The sequence below is a fragment of the Nyctibius grandis genome, chromosome 18, assembly GCF_013368605.1.
Source record: "Nyctibius grandis isolate bNycGra1 chromosome 18, bNycGra1.pri, whole genome shotgun sequence".
Lineage (NCBI taxonomy): Eukaryota > Metazoa > Chordata > Aves > Nyctibiiformes > Nyctibiidae > Nyctibius > Nyctibius grandis.
In genome coordinates this window covers 6765866-6784837 of record NC_090675.1, presented here as the reverse complement: position 1 = coordinate 6784837, position 18972 = coordinate 6765866, and the positions used below count along the sequence as shown (strand labels likewise).

The following is an 18972-nucleotide window of genomic DNA, read 5'->3' as shown; positions in this document are numbered from 1 at the left end:
CCCTTCTGTAGTCATACATTTTTCATGCTGCTCAAATCATAATCTGTATAACGAACGCGGGGAAAATATTTCTATGTGGAGCTGCATCTATACAGCTGAACCTGGGAGATACGTATCCCATTATTTGTGTGGCTGGCTGCTCTAATACAAGAACATTTAAAATCTTTTTCAGCCTTTCAGAGCTGGGCTAAAAAATTAATGTACTTCCCTGTTCAGCACTCCCCCGACTTGTCTGCGGTGGTGCACAGTCAACCTGTTTCCACGCTGGCTCTGAATTATGGTGCACGGCTCTAATATCCTTTGCTTGGGCAGATTAATAGAGGAGGTCCCTCATAAATTTACCAGTGAGAAAGTAATTGCTTCCAAAACTTGTACAGTTTCTAATTAGTGTGAGTTTGTTTCTTTTCTAGCCCTGTTTAAGCACTATGTGGTTCACCTTCCTCTAATTTTAACTGTTTGCAAAGGATCTGTCTCTGTTTATTGCTGGACATAAAGGTGCTGCAAACATAGCGTGGATGCAAATGCCGTTTAAAAGAAGCAGAAGTGCTCTTCACAGAGGAAAAACACGAGAACGCAGAACATAATCATCCATAAAATTTGTGTGTGCTCTGTTTTAAAGACCAGTGCTTGATGGGATTTTGTGACTGGAATAAAATAGCTCAGCCGAAGAGCAAAGGTGATGAAGTTACCTAGAGAGGTACAGAGGAGTTGGCTTTTGTCTAGAAGAAAAGCCAAGTTTCTTATGTGAGTTTGCCCTTTTGGGTGCTGGTGGGTTTGTGAGCTGTGTTGTGATACCACAGGTTAAACCAGCTGGATGAGCCCTTAGTGGATTTTATGTGGAAAGAAAGAAATAAGCAGAAGTACATCTCGGTAAGCCGTGTACTGCTGAGCTAATTTATGAGAATTTTACTAATGTAATGAAAAATGGAGCAAGGCAGTAGTGAAATCAAGGGTCATGGCTAAGGCTAAATCAGTAATTCAGGAGGTTCAAGTGATCAAATCTCCAAATTAAGAGCAGCTGATCTCAATGTTGAGGCTGAAGTTGGATGGAGCGGGGTGTAGAACTTGAGGAGTGGCATTCGCTGCCCAGTGATCGTGGCAGTGTGTGGAGCTGGTGCTGCAGGGGGTGGGTGTTGTAGTGACCCAGAGGACCTCAGCTTCTGTCGCAAGTAAATCACCCAAACAAGCTTTGTGTAGGGCACAGCAGGAACACGTGCCCCGCTCCGGCGCGCTCTCCTTCGGTCCGTTTGCTGTATCGGGTGGTTGGGAAGGGAGCTGGAGCAAGAACCCAGTATCTCTTCTGACTTAATACAATTAAATCTGAGATGAAGGTGTCTTTTGAACTTCTAAATTAGCAACTAGTTCTGAGTGTGCTTCCCCAAGGACTTGTGCTCCTGCCTGCTCACACTAGTGAGCTACGGAGCTTTGCAGAGCGATGTGCGGTGGGAAACTCCTCTCCGTGCCCTGCCTGAGGGATGCTCATGTGCCATCACATCAACCTGCACGCGCTGGGCGCTTCCCACCCCATGACTAGCTCTTTTTTTTGGGTGCAGATATAACATGCTAGCGCTACGTGACCTTTACTTCTGCCAAGTCAGGGGAGATCAGGAGCGATGGGGGCTTTGGGGGGCCTGTGAGCGATGGTGCTGGCCTTTTGGCTGGCAGATGGTGTCGGGTGGGAGATCCACAATCAGCACAAATCAATCTTATAAAAAAAAAAAAATCTCTCGGTGTTTCCTGGGGATGTGCGCTCTGGGGCGATTACTTCAGCTCTCAGCATTTCACAAAGCGACACTCTTCGTGGAGGGCCCAGATTATAGAAATTCCATGATTGTTCTGGTGGCCTTTGACCAAAACAACACAAGCCGCTTTTTTTAATGTCATCAAGTCAATTCTACTCGTCGGTAAACAATAAGAGTTTCTACAAGCACCAGCTTAAGCCTGGATTTTCATTCTCAGTCTGTGTGCGTGGGAGATGCAGTCAGAGATGGACTTTTTTTTCCAAACAGTTTTCAGTATTTACTGAATTATTTTAAGCAGAAGGTAGTAAGAGTGAGATGAGCTGGAGGGAGTTTTTATAAATGCATTTATATTTTTGGGTGTTTGCTCGTGTACTCAGCCCTGAAAAATAATCTGTGTGTTTACTGACCGCATTTGCGCTGGCTTTACTGTGCCAATGTTATTTTTGTATCTAGCTCATGGCCCTCGATGTCCAGGGGGGATATTGAGCAGTTTGGACAAGTGCCCACAATCTCTGGTTTATTTTGTTTTTTTAATGAGAATCCGGAGTGCCGAGTGCTTGGCAGTTGCTGTAGCTGTCTTCTGCCATAGGTGAGGTCTGGGGGGTAAGAGCAGGGAGGACGCATGCTTGATGTCATCCTTAAAATGCTTTCACCCCCCTCAGCAGGCACTCAGTGAGGATGGTTTTGCAAGGTGCTGGAATGAGATTTGTGTGGATACTAGAGGACAGTGACAGAAATCACAGCCTTGGCTTGGAAGGGGAGAGGTCCCTGCCTCAGTGGTATGTAGGACAGTTGTCCCTAGCAGTGTCACACTGAGTTGTTGCACTGGTTGTTCATGAGACTTTCTTCCAGGCATGTCACATTTCAAAACCAAGGGACCTTAGTGCTCAGGAGCACGAGCATCCTCCGTTTGAATGCTTTCAAAGCTGCTTTCCAGGGCAAAGACTAACCGGTGTTTAACCTGCCTGGGCACACGGTGCTTTGGTGGTGTGTCACTGAGGGAGACACTGATTTTTTTTTCAATGCCATCTCCAAATTTGCTACCTTTCCATCAGGTACAGTGTGAAGGGGAGACAAAACAGACCATTTTCAGAGTTTGCTGTGGCTGATGTGCCAGCACTGCTCTGAGAAGGGTTAAGCTGATGGTGACTGTTTCCATGTTTCTTCTCAGGGCGTGACGTACTGCGGTGAAAGCTCAGCCAGCAACCTCACCATGGCCAACGTCCCCTGGCACGAGGAGGTGGTGCGCTTCGTCCAGGAGCTGGCCGACCTCATCCCCGACTATGAAATCGCGTGCGAGCACGAACACTCAAACTGTCTCCTGATAGCTCACAAGAAGGTGAGTCTGTGCCAGGGTGTGAGACCAGGCACTGTGTCTTCTCCTTGGTGTTGTACAATTGCCTTGTTCCAACACATTTTCTCTCTAGAGTTGGCTGGATGCTTTTTTGGGGGGTAAAAAGCGTAGCATGTATTCAAGAGAGCCGTGGAATAGTTACTGAGTCCACCGCAGGTTGCAACCAGTTGTGATAACTCACAGCACTACGGTGGCAACCCAGGCAAGAAGCATTTAACGGCTTCAGGAGGGGTTCAGTGCAGTACTCCTGTGCTTTGTCACACTCACCTTTTGAGAAAGGCAAGAGCAAATCTTGTTGAGGTGGGTCAGCTGGCTCTGCCTTGTTTCTATATTTTCATGATGGTTTTGAGTGGTATAGACAGCTTGCTAAGGAAGTTACACCAGAATAGACTAGGGTTGTGGTTTTCCTCTTCTGGATATTTGTGATACCTACCAGAACTGTAGACCTCCTTCTTTTCAACCAGAGTTAAGGTAGTGTATTTTGCTTCCTTTGGAGAAATAATTTTGGTAAAAGACATTGGTATGTGGGTGTTAACAGAGGATGCTTTCCTTTTGAACTGGAGCTGCCTGTCTGCAAAACTGTTTTTCAGGACAAATGAAGCAGCTGGAACAATTGTACACGTTCTCATAGAATCATAGAATCACAGACTGGTTTGGGTTGGAAGGGACCTTAAAGATCATCTAGTTCCAATCCCCTGCCATGGGCAGGGACACCTTCCACTAGACCAGGTTGCTCCAAGCCCCATCCAGCCTGGCCTTGAACACTGCCAGGGAGGGGGCAGCCACAGCTTCTCTGGGCAACCTGGGCCAGGGTCTCACCACCCTCACAGCAAAAAATTTCTTCCTAAGATCTAATCTAAATCTTCCCTCTTTCAGTTTAAAACCGTTACCCCTTGTCCTATCACTTCATGCCCTTGTCAAAAGCCCCTCTCCTGCTTTCCTGTAGCCCCTTCAGGTACTGGAAGGTGCTAGAAGGTCTCCCAGGAGCCTTCTCTTCTCCAGGCTAACAGCCCCAACTCTCTCAGCCTGTCTTCATAAACAATAGAGAAGAGGTAGTGGTGCCGCCTTTGGACACCAGTGCAGCATCCCTTCGCAGTACTGGAGTGCTTCGCAGCCCCAGCGTGTCTCAGCAGCCTGTGTGTGTGTAAAATGGTTTGTTTGAAACTTGGGTTCCTTCATAAATACCATCAACACAATGTGAAATACAAGTGAAATGCCCCCCAAAAATACTTTATTTTAAAGGAAGCAGAATATGAAAACTATCAAGTAATATCAAGTACTGATATTATTATCTGAGCTTCAGAAAAGCTTAACAGAAAGACAATAAAAATGTATAATAATGTGCTAGGTAGGCAACTGATGGAGGAGCTACTTCTTATGCTAATTGTGATGATTTTGCTCTTGGCATATTCTTCGTTTATATTTGCTGAAGTCACTCTCACATCCCTCGCTTAAATGGGAACTGGTTTTAGTGAGTGCTGGTGTAGGGCTTTCCATGTGAGGTGATTCACAGCCCACACAGGGAATAACTAGTTAAAATCGCCACTTGCCAAAGATGCAAAAATATTTTAAATCCACATTTGAAAATTATTTGAATCTCATTGTTGAAAACTTCTGCATGGTTACAAAACTGTTGCTTGCTTTTGCAGTTTGCAGTTTGATGGGAGGGAGCAGAGAAAAACAGGATACCTGGCACCATTCTTGTTTTAACTCACCTTAAAGTTGCTTTATTTACAGTCTCAGTCTTGGTTGTTGCTACTGACAACTGCGCCTGACCAAATCCTTGAATGCAAAATATTCTTTTCCATTCAAAGGTGGAAGGGCCCAGGGAAAGAAAGGAAACAGATTGCCACCTAACTTATTGATGTGTAATTTAAGTAATACCGTTAGTAACAAGAATAGATTGATACCAGCCCAGGAGGAATTCAACAGCTGCTTTGCTTTCCAAAGCCATTAGGAGAAGGGCGTCTTTTGGAAACAATCTATACTCGGTACTAGAATAACTAATAAAAGATAAATTTATTTCTATTATGTTTAATTCTGAATTTCAGGCTCCAGTGGAGAATAAAATTTGTCAGTGTATATTATTTGCAGAAAACCTGTTCTCTGGGAACAATCAAACTGTAGTGAGTAATTGCAAAATCAAAGGTATCCTTAGAAAGTTAAGGAGTTGCAGGAAGACAGTAATAAAAATCATGAGGAAATGTGGTTTATTTCACTGTGTTCTTTTAGGTCTGAGTTTTGAGGTGTTCAAACAAAGCTCACATTAACAATTTTAAACGCCAATATTGAAATGCCAGCATGTATGAAAGAGTTACTGGTGTTTCCACTTTTTTGGGGGCCAACGGGCTATCAGCTTCTTAAGGACAAGCAAGGAGAGGCAGGCTTGAGTGCAGCCCTCCCTTGGCTTCACCTGGGCTCCCATGGGTTGGAGAGCTTCTCTTCCCTGTCTCTTCTGCATCCTTCTCCCAGCTTTCCAGTCCCCCCTGCATGCTGGTTTCCATCTCGAGGTACCCGGTGTGTTTTGGCTCCATCCTCTCTGGTTCTTTTCTTTAGCAATAGTGGTAAGTTCTTGAGTAATTATATTTGCTTTGTAGCAAATCCTATCAACACCATGGTACAAAAAAAAAAAAAATCTAATTTATTACAATGCTTTTGAACTAATAGGCTGAGATATTGAGACAGCGGCAACTTTATAATGTAACAGTTAATTCAAGTAACCTTTTCTAGAGAGAGACCTTAAGCGGCTGCTTTTCCTGGGTTGTAACAAACGTATCTCGAGATGACCATAACAAGTGCCGAAGAAGGGGGAATGTGCTGCACCATGGTTCTGCGATTTTTTTGAATGAAAGTTAGCGTCTTGGTAACTTCTAGAATAAAACCCTCTGCCTAGTTGCTTTACAGCTGCCAGTTTGTCATTAGTGCAATTTGTATCGTGTGCTGATGCTCAGTCTGGTCCTTAGCAAGTCTGCTAGTACGTGTGAGTATCCCTGCCTCTTCCCTGTGATGCTGGCATTGATTTCCGTGTCAATTAGCCATGCGTAGCACAGGGAATAGTCCTGAAATCCCGTTGCTTTTCACTCTCTTTGGAAGTCTCCGTTAACAGGGTGAAATGATTGGCTGGTGAGCCCAGAAAAGTGGCTGCCATCATCCTTTTTTGCCATAATAAATGGATATGCCTGACTCCCACAAGCAGATCTGAGTCCATACCCTGGATCCAGATGTTCCCTCGTGGTGTGTCTCAGACCTCCCGTTGGATTATTTCCCTGGAGGATGTGGTCTGGGTTAGCCTTGCCTTCTCCAGCGTGCCAGAGTGAGCCTGGCATCCACAAAATGACCCAAGGCAGATGCTTTTGAGAAGATCCCTGTAATCATTTCATTTCCCATGACCAAAATGCAGTGCTGAGGGTACACAGGGTGCCTCCAAGGCAGCTGTCCTGGGTAGTTTGAACTGAGATGAGTTTTGGGGAGATGGTAGCCTAGCCAAAGGTGCTCATCACTCTCCATCAACCAAGAAATCTTCCCAGCAAAGAGGGAATCGCCCTTTTCCTTCCCGCTGGCTTTTCCAGCACTGCCCATGTCTGTACCATGGGAGCTCGGCTGGGACGTGAAGGTTTCACGTGTGTCCTGGCTACGCTTGCAGAAGGCTCGAGAGGTTGGGTGGAAAGCGTTGAAGTTGTTCCATGCTGAGCATTTCATCTATATTTAGGGAGGAAAAGGAAGCACTTAACTACCAGCTGCAGATCGCCTAACAAGGGTTATATTAGCAAAAAATAGTCCATTGCGTTTTATTTCCTTCCTGCCTTGCAAATCAGTTGGAGTGTGTAAGCTGTCCTTGCGCTCCAGTGTCCCAGATCCAGAGCTGGGATCACGTTCTCTGCCTGCTCACCCATCGGTTCCCCCATACCTGTGACAGCATTACAGTGCGAGGGGAAAAACGAACTTGGGTTGCTGCTTCGTGTCAGAAGGTCACTAAATAGGTGCAACATCCCCGTGTCTGCAGCGGACGCAGGGGATGGGGTTACTCCCCAGCTGAGGACGTGGTGTCTCAGGAGCCAAAGGACAGCCTTAGTGCAGGCATGAGTACCAAATGTGATGTTTCCTTGAAGGTTTTTTGATTTCCGTTGTCTCCTTCCAACTAGGAAGGTGGCTCTGCTGTGCTTGATCCCTTAGTTATTAAAAGAAGATCGCAGTTGTGCTAAAGTAATTCGTTTTTCATCCATCGGAATTAAAACTGGCTGGATGTAGCCCTGGCTTAATTGGCAGACGAGATGTTCCGCTCTGCAGCGGGTAGGGATTTAAAAAAAAAAAATAAATCTGCAATAATGAATCTTTTCTTTAGAATAACTCACGCAAGATTAGATGTAATAAATAGAAGCTAACGAGTTGCAGAGGAACGGTCCCGCTGGCGAGGGCCGGTGCCTGCCCAGCAGCGCGTGGGCCGGGTCAGCCTTGGTTTGGTGTCGCCTTTTTGTCTCACTCTCTGGGAAAATGCGACAGCGAATCCCATCTCCAGGCATTCTAGTTGCCAGTTTTGGAAGGTGTTTCATCTACTTAACATGTCCGATTGCTAATGAGCACTTAAGTCGCTGCATGTATAACTACAAGGCTATTTTTTTGTTTCCATCTAAAATTGATGGAAACCTTCTTGCACTGTTAACTGGTCACAGGTACTGTCTGCGCAGCTGCCGAGGGGTTGAAAGCTCAGTTATTCCCCCTCTGCAGATTCTCGTTTAGCTGCACGGCCATGGGATGTAGTGAGGCTCTCACCTCTGTGTGCCTGCTGTCCTGTTTCATTGATTATTGCCTTCTATTGCACACATTTGTAATTTAATAATGAGCCTAATCTTAATTTCTTCCCCCTAAAGCCTGAGGTTACAAGTGGTAATTATAAAGAAAAGGTTTTTTTAGCCTTTTAACAAGCAGTATGACCCTGTTAAGATGAATTTATCTACAGTATTTCTTCTTCTTTTCCTGAGTGACTCCAGTTCAGTCACTTCAGCTGTCGAACAAAGGGAGCCTTAAATAATTGTGAGCCTTAATTAGAAGAGAAACTGTGTAGTAATTCAATGAATTATTTGTTTGACTTGGAGAGCTTCCTACTGACAGGTGGCGAAAACAGTCATAGCAGTTGCATAATGTGTGTGCCTCGCACTCCCATTATATATGATCTGTTTGTAATACCCCCTGTGAAAGTGTAAAAGGTCTTTTGTTTATCGCACTGATGGGCTGTCTTCAAATTTAAATTAAGGAGCTCAGGATTGGAGTCATCAAGATCATTTTCCAGCTACCTCTTTGATGTCGCGGCCAAAGAAGAGCCCAGACTATTTAGTCCTTTCCTGAAAATACATTACTTTTTTTTTTAATATAGAAAGACCAGAGTGAATGGATGAAGAGGAGCCACCTCATTTCAGTGTGTTTTTTCTCTGAAGAAATAATAACATTATCCTTGTTAGGACAAACTAATTGATTTTTGGCTGACTTCCATTTTTTCAGTGTTAGTGTTTTGTGTGTCACCATCTCTGCCTCTCTTCTCTATTTTATCCCTCCGTATAAACCCTGTGTTTATTTCTCAGTAATTATGCGTGTCTGGAGGAGTGTAGTAAATGGTACTACTGTATTGTCCTCAATAGATGCATACGTTTTTACCCCCCCAAAAATTGCTTATGCAAATATGTTGATAATAAAAGAAATATGTAGTGTAGCTCTTCTCCTTCATGAATGTTGATGGGTTTCTGTAGCAAGAAGCTTCTTTCTCTGCAGTTGGAACAGCTGTAAACCTACTGCAAAAGAGAATTTGAAGAAATTTCATGTTCAGATCCACCCTTGTGAGTTATAAGAGAAAAGGGAGGTGTTAGCCATGCTCTGTTGATCACAGAATCAATCAGGTTGGAGGAGCCCTCTGGGATCATCAAGTTCAACCATTGCCCTGACACCACCATGTCAACTAGACCATGGCACTAAGTGCCATGTCCAGTCTTTTCTTAAACACCTCCAGAGATGGTGACTCCGCCACTTCCCTGAGCAGCCCATTCCAATGTCTAATGACCCTTTCTGACGTGTGTAACCGCTTGACAAGTGTCCCCTGTAGTGGTCCAGCATCATGCCTAGATCCACTTTTCCTGGGCTTGAAGGCCATTACAAGTTTCCTCTCATTTCCTTTGCGTCTTTGCATTAATGCCTGCTCGGGGCAGTGCTCCTTGCCCTGCCTGTAGGATCTGCAGCAGGCAGGTGGGTTTTGCATTGCTGTGCACTGGTACCGCGTCTGTAGGGAGTGATCGGTGATGGGACTGCGGGGACTGGAGCTTGGGGACCAGAGCTCGGGGACCCTGGGAGCACGAGCTCTGAGGGGAAGGCGTGTGCTGGCTCCTGTGTCATCTCACTGCTCGAGCAAAGCCCTTGGGGAGGGTGAGTTTGCCTTTCCAGACAGCACAGCCTGGCTTCAGAGCTGGCTGAAGGAGCTTTATTACTTTTTTTTTTTTTATGATGGTAGCTTAAAAAACAAAGATGAGGGAAGGGTTTCAGCCATTTGTCTTTTGTCGATGTATTTATCACCTTAAAAGACTTAACCAGGTAGTGAAAAATTCAATAAAAAACCTGAATGCATTAGTCTGAAATAACACTGATGTTTGGCTTTGGCTCGCCTGGTATGTGGATGTTGTGAAATTATTTTGAGTCTTAAATCTTTTGTTATCTATGGAATAATCACAAACTTGTTGAAATCCAATCTGTAAATCTTGTGGGCAATTGAGACTCTTCTCCCCCACCCCGTGTTTGTCTGGTTTTTGTTCCCCAGCAGAAGGAATTGCTTTCCACGACACACGTAAAGGATTACTCCCATTTCATCGTGTTTTATAGCTGTGCTATTGTAGCACTAATAATATTAAATATTATTTAATCTGCGTTTGTAATGAATCCCAGGCAGCCTTCGTTTGGTTGTTCTGGTGGGAAGGGTGTCGTCACCTTAGTCTGCAGCAGGCGGCTCCCAGCCTTAATAGCTCCCTTGTGGCAGGAGCTGCTTGTTCAGATGGAGTCAAAATTAAATCGCTTAAATCTCACTTTGGTGGCCTGGCCGAAGCTCAGGACGCAGAGCAACGCACATGGTTTATCCAATTCTGGAGGGTTTTATCCCCAGGAAAGCGTACGTAGTGCTTTATGCTAAGGGGAGTGAGCGATGAGGGGAAAGGAGGGCAGAGGTCCCCTCCAGCCACTCCCCAAGCCACCTCTCAGCATCCCACCTTGCTCAGGAGCACGACCTGAAAGCCGGCGGCTCTGGGCACGCTGCCTTTGGGCCAGCTGCATCCCGACTCGCTCCACTGGCCTCTGGAAGCTTTGCTGCCCAACCCCAGGTGACGAGGACTTTTTGGGACTGGTGTTGGGAGATCTTCGGTTTCATTTCCTTCTGCTGCTAGCCTCAGCAAAGGTCACTAACTCCATGGAAGAGTTGGTGGTGAGATACAGCCATGGCATGATAGAGGGGAAAAAAAATGTGTGCTTCTAAAAAGAAACCATCTGATTGTGTCCCAGAAACTCGTGTCAGACTCTTCTCCCTGTATGAGACCACTTCTGCCCCCAGGCTGGGCAGTGACAGTGTTATACTGGTGTTGAAGCTGCTGTGGATGACGAAAGCACCAGCCCTGATGCCAACCCAGTCATAGCATGGTGGGTTTTTTCGCCACCCATTGCCAATTAAACCAGTTGTGAGTTCAGCTGTATCACCATTGACTGGCTTGACACAGCAATGGTCTGAAGTCTAGGAATAGTTCTCAATATCTCCTGCAGGTAATAGAATGCTGCTTTCATGCAGTTTCCAGCTTTCAGATTCTGGAGAGGCAGATGTTTACTTCAGTGTTTGGGTCGGGGTGGTGGCTGCAGTCCATACCCTTGTTTCAGCCGGTCTGGGTGGCACCAGTATCTCCTGTGGCTTTGGTGCTCTTGCTGAGCCACTCTTGACTATGGGGTTAACGGCTCATTGCAAGCTCCCCCTTCCATCCTGAGATCGGAGCATACCGTTGGTTTTCAAGGAGATGAGCTTTACCAGTTACCTGTTCAGTTGCGTTCAAGTCTCGGCGGCTTTTTTGTTCTTTATGTGCTGGGTTTCTCTTGGTTGGCCTCAAGGCTGTCTAGGGACCCATCTAATGTGTTCAGAGTGCTCTGTACCCATCGTGGGAAGAAGCTCAGCAGCTCGTGTGCTAAACAACTCTCATGTGCCGTGTGTGTTTAAAGGCTTTGCTGGATCCTGTGGGTTGGAGTTTGGGTTTTTTTCCCCCTTAATTTGTGTGAGAATTTGCTGAGTGTTAGTGAATGAAATCTAGGGGGGAGCAGGGAGCCTTCCACGTGGTGTGAGCTTCTCACCTACCACCTCCACGTGCATTGGGAGGGATGTTCAGGTCTCCTGAGCCTGGATCCTGTTTGGGACCTGCTGCTTCATGTTGTCCCCTCTGCTGTCGCTTTACTTGCGGCTGCGCACGCTGGGAAGGACGTGTCGCCTCGGTGAAACGTGGCCTCTGCCGTAGCGTGTGGAGAAAGAGCTTTGGGTGAGTTTGTTTATGGCGAGACACGTTCCCCGCTGCCATGACTCTGCAGTCTCACGTCTCCGCTCCGTGCGAGGACGGCTTCTGCAAGAATTTGCTGTAATTACGCAGGCAGCAATAGATTAGCATTAGCAATGTGTGATGGCAACATTCTGCAGGTGTCAGCAGTTTTTCCAACCAAAAAAGCTTTTAGCTCTTGGGCAGAAAGTCAAGTGCTGTTTTAAATGCATAGCCATCAGGTTTTTGAAAAAAACAGAGAGTCAGTCTGTTTTCCCTCTTTTCTTTTTTTTTTTCTTTTTTTTTTTTTGGATGAAGTGCATAATAAGCTCTTAGCTGAGATAAGTCCTAATTGAGGATTCAGTCAAGGCTGTTGCTAAATTAGCAGAGCAGGGTCTGCTAGACAAATGCAGCTTCAGCTTGTCAAAATAAGCAATTCTTAAAATTCTCACATGGGAAGAGGATTCATGCCATTAAAACTTTTTATTTTCCCCTCTTCCCAAACACAACCCTCTTGCCCCTTTCAAGAATTGCCCAAATCCCTCCCAAGCACCACAGCACGTGGCTCCAGCATTGCTCCCGTACCATTGCGCCAGGCTGTGGCTGCCCTGGAGTCTGTGTCACACGCTCCAACCAGGGGCTTTGTTTGACCTTGGAAAGGTCCCTTCATTGAGGGGTACCTGGGTATCGCTCTCAAATTTACACGTTTCCTCCAGGGCTCTTTCAGTTCCTCAAATCAAGCTCTTTCAGGTATAAATGACTCCTGGCAAAGTGGGGCTGAAGTGGTGGTAGGATCAGGTGCTTTAAAGGGTCCAGCAAAGCACCCAACGGTCAAACCCTCAAGAAGATTGTCTGCTGGCAGACAGCACTAAATGACTAAAGCTGTAAGAGAAATGGCCATCCTGTGTCCGCGTGTGTTGTCAAACCTTGTGGCTCAGAACAGTAAGTTCTGGGTATTTGTCCACCTGAATTTCTGGTTTTCTATTAAAGCAGTTATATGACATTAGCTTCTGGATGCCTTTACCCTGGACCTTAATGTGGCTAGAAAATTAAAGACTACAGCTGGGTAACCAATTTAACATGCACCCAACTCCTCTTAGCGTAAATGTGATACTTCTTACTCCTCGTTGCTCCCTGGCTCAGGAACGTGTTTCTTTTCGTTCCAGTTCAAGATCGACGGTGAGTGGTGCACCTGGATTGACTACGACCACTTCCAGGAGCTGGTGCGAGAGCACGAGAGGAGCGGCGGGTCCAAGACTTTCACAGCGGCCGATTATGCGGCCAGAACTCCTCGCTGGGCACTGTTTGGGTCCAGAGAAAGGGGATTCGATCCCTTGGACGTAAGATACCAGCGGAAGAACAAAGCGAGAGACATCTCTGGGTGCTGAGGTTAGGTTGGGGCTCGCCCAACTGCTGGCTGGTTCGCTGTTGAGTTTTTTGGTCTCCATTTCCAGGCTGGCACCGATTTTGAATCTATTTCATCTAGATTTTTCTGACATTTGATACTGAGAAGGAGGGCAAAGCCTTTATTTTAACCTTCCCTCCTGTTTTTAGGGCTTCTTGGATGAAAATATTTATAATAATCTTTATGTCAAGATAAATCACAACTGGTGCATGCCAGCAATTTATTGTAACCAGCAACATGACGAGGGAGGGCAGTGGCTGTGGTCTCCGCAGTGGTGGGTGTTTGGAGTTGGATGTGGAGGAGAAGCATTTGTTTGACTTCTGTGCCCTGCTGTGAGGAGAGCCCGGCATGCGCTGGCACCAGCTCGGCAGCAAAACGTTCTGCATCCATGGGGATAAGTGCCAAGGGGATTTCAACACCACAGGCTGGCTGGATCTGTGCAGGTGAGACCGCAGAAGGATCTGGATCTAAAAGCATGAGCCCTGCTGGAAGTATCGTTGTACAGACAGTAACAAAGATTTATGTGTTTTAAACACTGGTGCCAATTCCTATAAAGACCCCGACCGCAAGAAGCTGAAGCTTGGGAATGGTGTAAGTAACAGCACCACTCTTAATATTGTCTGCAGCTCCTGAGATCTCTCCAATTATTTTCTGACTTCATGGGTTTGGCAATGAATATTTTCCGAGTAGTTTTATCCCACTCCCTCAGCAGCCCTAAACAACACATATAATTCTTCAAAGCCCCGTTAGGCTCCCGCTGTGCGTGTCCAGTGTCCTGCTGATGGTGAGGACGTGCTGTGGGGAGCCAGCAGGCTTGGGTGGCAGCGGGTGGCTTCCTTCGCTCCACACGGGCCAGTCAGCAGTGTTGCTGCTGGTGTGAGTGGATGTGAGTGAAAACTGAATCCAGGTGGGATCTCTTGTGTCGGGAAACCAACTCTCTTAGTTTGGACAGGTGACGTCTAGGCACGAGGCCCAGTGACACGTCCCTGGGTGTTGCTTTCAAGAGACCCTGAGCCGTGCCTGGCACTCTGGTTGGAGGTTCTGCAGCCTGGCTGGAAAATTGCATTTAAATGAGAGGGGGGTGGGTTGTTTTCTGTTGGTAAAATCCCCACTGTCACATGTGGATGACCTTTCTGTTTGTGCAGTCCCTGATGAGTTGCAGAGGGCCCGTGTGTGAACACCCGGGGCAGCCCCCCCAGTCTGGCTGGGCCTTCGGTGGTCGAATGGCACAGGGTCCATAACCCTGCCATGCCCAGCACCCACGGCACTGGGGACAGGACTGTTCCTGAGATTATGATTATTTTTTAAAAAAGAACCTCGTTTCTTAAACTGTAAAAAGTGTTTCTGAAGAAGAAAGAAAATAAAGTGATTTTCCCTAGAGCACCTTTGTTGTCATTGCTGTATGAGACTGTCAGAGGGGATGCTAAAGGGATTTTAAGGAGATCAGAAGACCTGTCCTCTGACTCCTGCTCCTGATGGGAGGGATGCTGGGTGGAGAAGGTGACTTCTCAGAAAGTGCCAGTGTTGGACCATGTTTGAGTTAAAAACTGTTGTGTTTTGGGCTTGTTTCACAGAACTAATGCAGTTCGAGTAAAAATATCAGGGGTGAGATGCAGCAACCTGAACATGAATGTTTAGTGGGTGCAGAGACCTCTCCAGCCACCAGCTCTGCTCTACAGGACTTCTGGAAGACCTGGCTCACATCTGCCAGCCCAGGCAGTTGTCCCAGGGCATCTCCCAAGCCTTTTTTAAGGAACAAAGTAACTAAAGGTTTGTTTTTTTTTTTTAAATAAACTGTTCTGTTGAACAAAGAAGGAAATTTTCCAAGCGTTTCACAACCTAAAAATGAACATTTGAACTGGAAGATGAGCTGGGAAAGGTCTTTCCTTGTGGACAGTTTCTGCTTCAATGATTTGGTATTTTCACATTCTTCCCCATCTCCTGAGGGTGGGATCCCAGCTGCTGGGATAGGTGGGTGCTCGCTGCTGGGACAACCTGGCCATGGGAAGCCAGACCACGGGACAGCCCCGGCTCCCCCATTGCATGGTGACTGGTGGTATCTTTGAAATTAAACTTTCTAAACCAAAAAAACCTTTTCAGGATAGATCAAAATCAATGAGAAGGCTTGTGAGAAATCATTTCATACAAAAAAAAAAAAAAAAAAAAAAAAAAAGAAAAAATTCAGAGCAGCAGCAATTGCTTGGAAAAAAAATTGTGGTTGAATGCTGATGGGAGAAATCCCCCAAAATGTGGTGCTGGGTTTTTGCTCCCATGGAGCCTGGCTTGCCTAAGCCTGAGCCGGTTCAGCTCCCTAAACCAGCTGAGGACTAGTCCCTTGTTGGCAGGGTGGGTTGGAAGCCCTCGGCCACCCCAGCTGGGTGGCCACGGGGAACACAGGACATGTCCATTCACCTCCTACAAACACCTGCACCCGCGTCGGGGCCAGCTCCATCACCTCCATCCTGCTACTGCATCACCGTACGCCTTCCCTAATGCCGGGATTTTTGGGGGGATGCTGATGATAACACGATCCTCACCGCTGGGGCAGCCATCTGGGAGCTTAAACCGCCACTGCCTCGCTAAATTTCCTGCTCTTTGCCAGGGGCTCCGATTAGATCAGCTGTTTAAATCATCTTAGCACTAAATACATGTTATTTGGAAAACAAGAGAGAAAGCATCAAAGACATGAATAATGAGCTGTTAAACGCTGCAGCCGTGCGTGGTGCTTTGCCCCAGGAAACGTAAAGCCGCTTGTCAAATTATCTGCAGCCCCCCGAGATGCTGAGCTGTCGTCGGCAACTGGTAATTTCTCCTCCGGCTGGGGCTGGGGGGAGGACGGCAGGTGAAACCCCGCTGGCAGGTTGGTTTCCCCCCATAATCATGAAGACAGGACCTGGCTGTGAAGTTTTGCAGTGAAATGGGCTTGTTGCAGCCTTTGCCGTCGCTGTGTCCCAGCCGTGAAGCTCTATAAGGGGTCTGTAGGGGGGAAGGATGCCTTTAGGCATCTGGTGTATCACCTATAACATCTCTCACCCTTGTGGGAGCGGGCGGAGAGGCAGCACTGCCTCGCTTCCCCGGCCTTAGCATCGATATTTCCACTCCTTTCTCCAAAACCCAAAAAGCCACTGGTGCTGGGGGGGTGGAGAGCCCGCGGGGAGGTTTGCACGGAGCTGCCTGCACCCCATACCCCGTCACTGGTCCCTGCCTTCCCTGCTTAAATATGTGATATAAAACACACCCACTTGCTTCTAAACATTTACTTAATCAGTTTTACTCATTCCCACCCCATAGCTGTTATTTCCCTCTCTGGCTGTATTTGGCTCTGATGTTTTGGCAGCCCAGGAGGGACAGGGTGTCCTAGACACCCAGGAGGTCGCAGGACATGGAAGTGCAGAAATTTCAGCCTTTTTTTGGGTCAGGTCCTGGGGTCCTGCTCAAAACCCTCCTAGTGCAGCTGCCCAGCAAGAAGATGATGGTAAAATATTGCTCTTTTCCTCATCTCCCCATCCTGCCATCATTGTGGCCCACGCCCCCTTCCTTTCCTAACTAATAAAACAATAAATAATAGAACAATAATAAAACAATAAATAGTAAAACAATACTAAAAAAGAGAATTAGTTGTGGCTTACAGTTTCTATTTGCCACTTTGGGACAAGTCTTTGCCTTCACGTTCTGCTTTCCCCTTCCCCTCAGGGGATGGGCACTGGTGGCACATCAAGGTACCCTTTGGGTTTTGGGGACCTGGGGCTCCTGTCCTCGCTCCAGCCCCTTGGGACCGGGGACAGCTCTTCCCAGGCATCCAGCACCAGCTCTGATCTCTCCAAGGTTGCAAGCCAGAGAAGTGAAGATATTTTTTTGAGCCTGGGGGTTTATCTTGGACTTTTCTCCTTTTTTTTTTGCTTCTTGCCCAGGTGCAGCCTGGGTATGTAAAGCCTTGACCCATCTCTTCTGTTTCTGATTAACTCTGCCTGTGAACTGCTGTTTTTCCTCCCGTCCATGGCCAAACCTTATCAGGAGCTGGTGGGGCATCCACCAGCATGGGCTGTGCTTGCAGCAACGGGGTGATATAGGTTATACCAGGGTTGTCCTCTCCAGCACGTGGTGACAGTGGGTTTTGTTGCACCGAGGCTGCGTGGTCCTTGCGAGGGATCTAATAAATAAAAATCCATCTTGGTATCGTTGCATAAGATTGATGCTGTGTGACATATTTCAGCACAACATGAGGTTCCCGGAGGGATTTCTAGCATGCTTTGGTCTCCTCCGGGAGACCACCCCGTGAACGACACGATATATCGTCCATGCATTATGGAAATCTGCTCTCCAGATTAATGCAGAAGGAAAACCAGTGGTGAGCTCTGCAGGCAGGAGCCGAGGCTGCGAAACGCCTGATCGTGGCATTAGCACTCTAATAATAAAATATTGTTCTTTGGCAGCAGGCTTACAGCGTTACAAGAAAAGCTGCTCTGAGCTCTGCTCAGCTTCTGCAGGCAGCGCTGAAATACCTGCGCCGCCGCTCTCCCAACGCCTGCTCAGAACAAAGCTTTTTGGTTTCTTTAAACAAATAAGCTACAAAAGCTGCTAAACACCGTGGAGAAACAGCAGTGAGAAAGCAAGGCCACAGAAATTGAAGTTATTATCCAGCTTTTTCAACTCGAGCCTCGCTCGGAGGGATGGGGGATGGAGCCGGTGATCTCCATTCCTGGTGAGGTCTCCAAGTCCGGGCACACTCGTGGCATCTCAGGGTGGTGGCATGCAGCTACATGCATGGCCCCATGCAGTGGCCAAGCAGAGCCCTTGGGGACATGGGAGCCAAAAGCCCCCATCCTGTGGGAGCTGTCTCCAGTGCCGGGCTGCCCATTGTCCTCGTACCCTGAGGAGCACATGGTTTCTAGAAGGTCTGCAAATGCCCACTTGGAAAAGGAGCAAACGTGTGTGGATGTGTGTGGTGGGTTGGCCTTGGTTGGCTGTCAGGTGCCCACCCAGCTGCTTGCTCAGTCTTCCTCCTCAGCAAGACAAGGAGAAAACAAGATGAGAAAGACCATGGGTTGGGAGAACGGCATGAAAGCTGCTCAAAATGAAGCACCAGATCACGCCTCCTGGTTTGACATGATGAATGTCTCCTGGCCACCACGAATACTGCTGGAGCAGAGAGCACCTGAGGAGCAGCGTAGCCTCAGCGTAGGGTTGTGTAACGCACAGTGTGAAGACATGGAGCTAAAATCAATGTTGTCGCTCCCTTTGCTGCAGGCACCGTGCGTCACTTGGCAGTACGCCAAGGCAACCGCCACCCTTCCTTGAAAGCGTTGTGGCTGCTTTTAAAATGTCAGGGACAAAGCTGGTTGCTCAGATTCCCTGTAACTAAACCAGGTTGAAGGAGGAAAAACAGCAGCAGGTGATTTTTCTACAGGTGGATCCAGTTTGCTGTAAGGACAGCAGGAGGGAGGGACTTGGGCAGGGCACTTGGGAAGGTTATAAAAGCCACTGGGGCTGTTCAAAGGGAAGGAGGTTGGTTTTAAGCTTCAAATGTAGATCCTTGAGCATGGGGGAGTTGATGCTGAAGGATGTCTCTGCACATGGATGGTGCTTGAGGTGAGTTTTACAGCCTGGTGGGACCAGGGATGGGGATGTGCTGCCCATGGTGCTACACTGGACAAACTGTGCTGGTGGGGTTAGTGGTGACTATGGCTTTGAAGTCCCTTGACCAGGTTTCTTGGGGACCCATGAGGTGAGGGCTGCTGGCAGCTCTGTCCTGCTAGACCAGGCTCTGCTGCAGGCAGATGAGGAGGGTGCCTCACCTTGGGCAGCAGCTGGGCTCTCCAGCCAGGGCCCCCTGCCTGCACTTGCACGTCCAACCCGATGCACCACCAGCACCTGATCTGACCCCGTGATGTACTGAGCTGCCTTTGGAAGAGGCTTTGTCAGCACCATACTGAGCTGACC

At 47.5% G+C, this 18972-nt stretch overlaps 1 protein-coding gene across 1 annotated transcript in view; it reads left to right on the top strand.

Moving 5' to 3' along the window:
• The window catches only part of LOC137671831 (S-adenosyl-L-methionine-dependent tRNA 4-demethylwyosine synthase TYW1-like), an 87146-nt gene extending 72754 nt beyond the window's left edge, over positions 1-14392 (top strand). Inside the window, exons 15-16 of the mRNA XM_068415621.1 lie at positions 2914-3081; positions 12794-14392. Coding sequence (XP_068271722.1) covers positions 2914-3081; positions 12794-13015 — 390 coding nt within the window. The 3' untranslated portion in view covers positions 13016-14392. The remainder of the gene's footprint in view (positions 1-2913; positions 3082-12793) is intronic.
• Positions 14393-18972: the final 4580 nt, after the last annotated feature.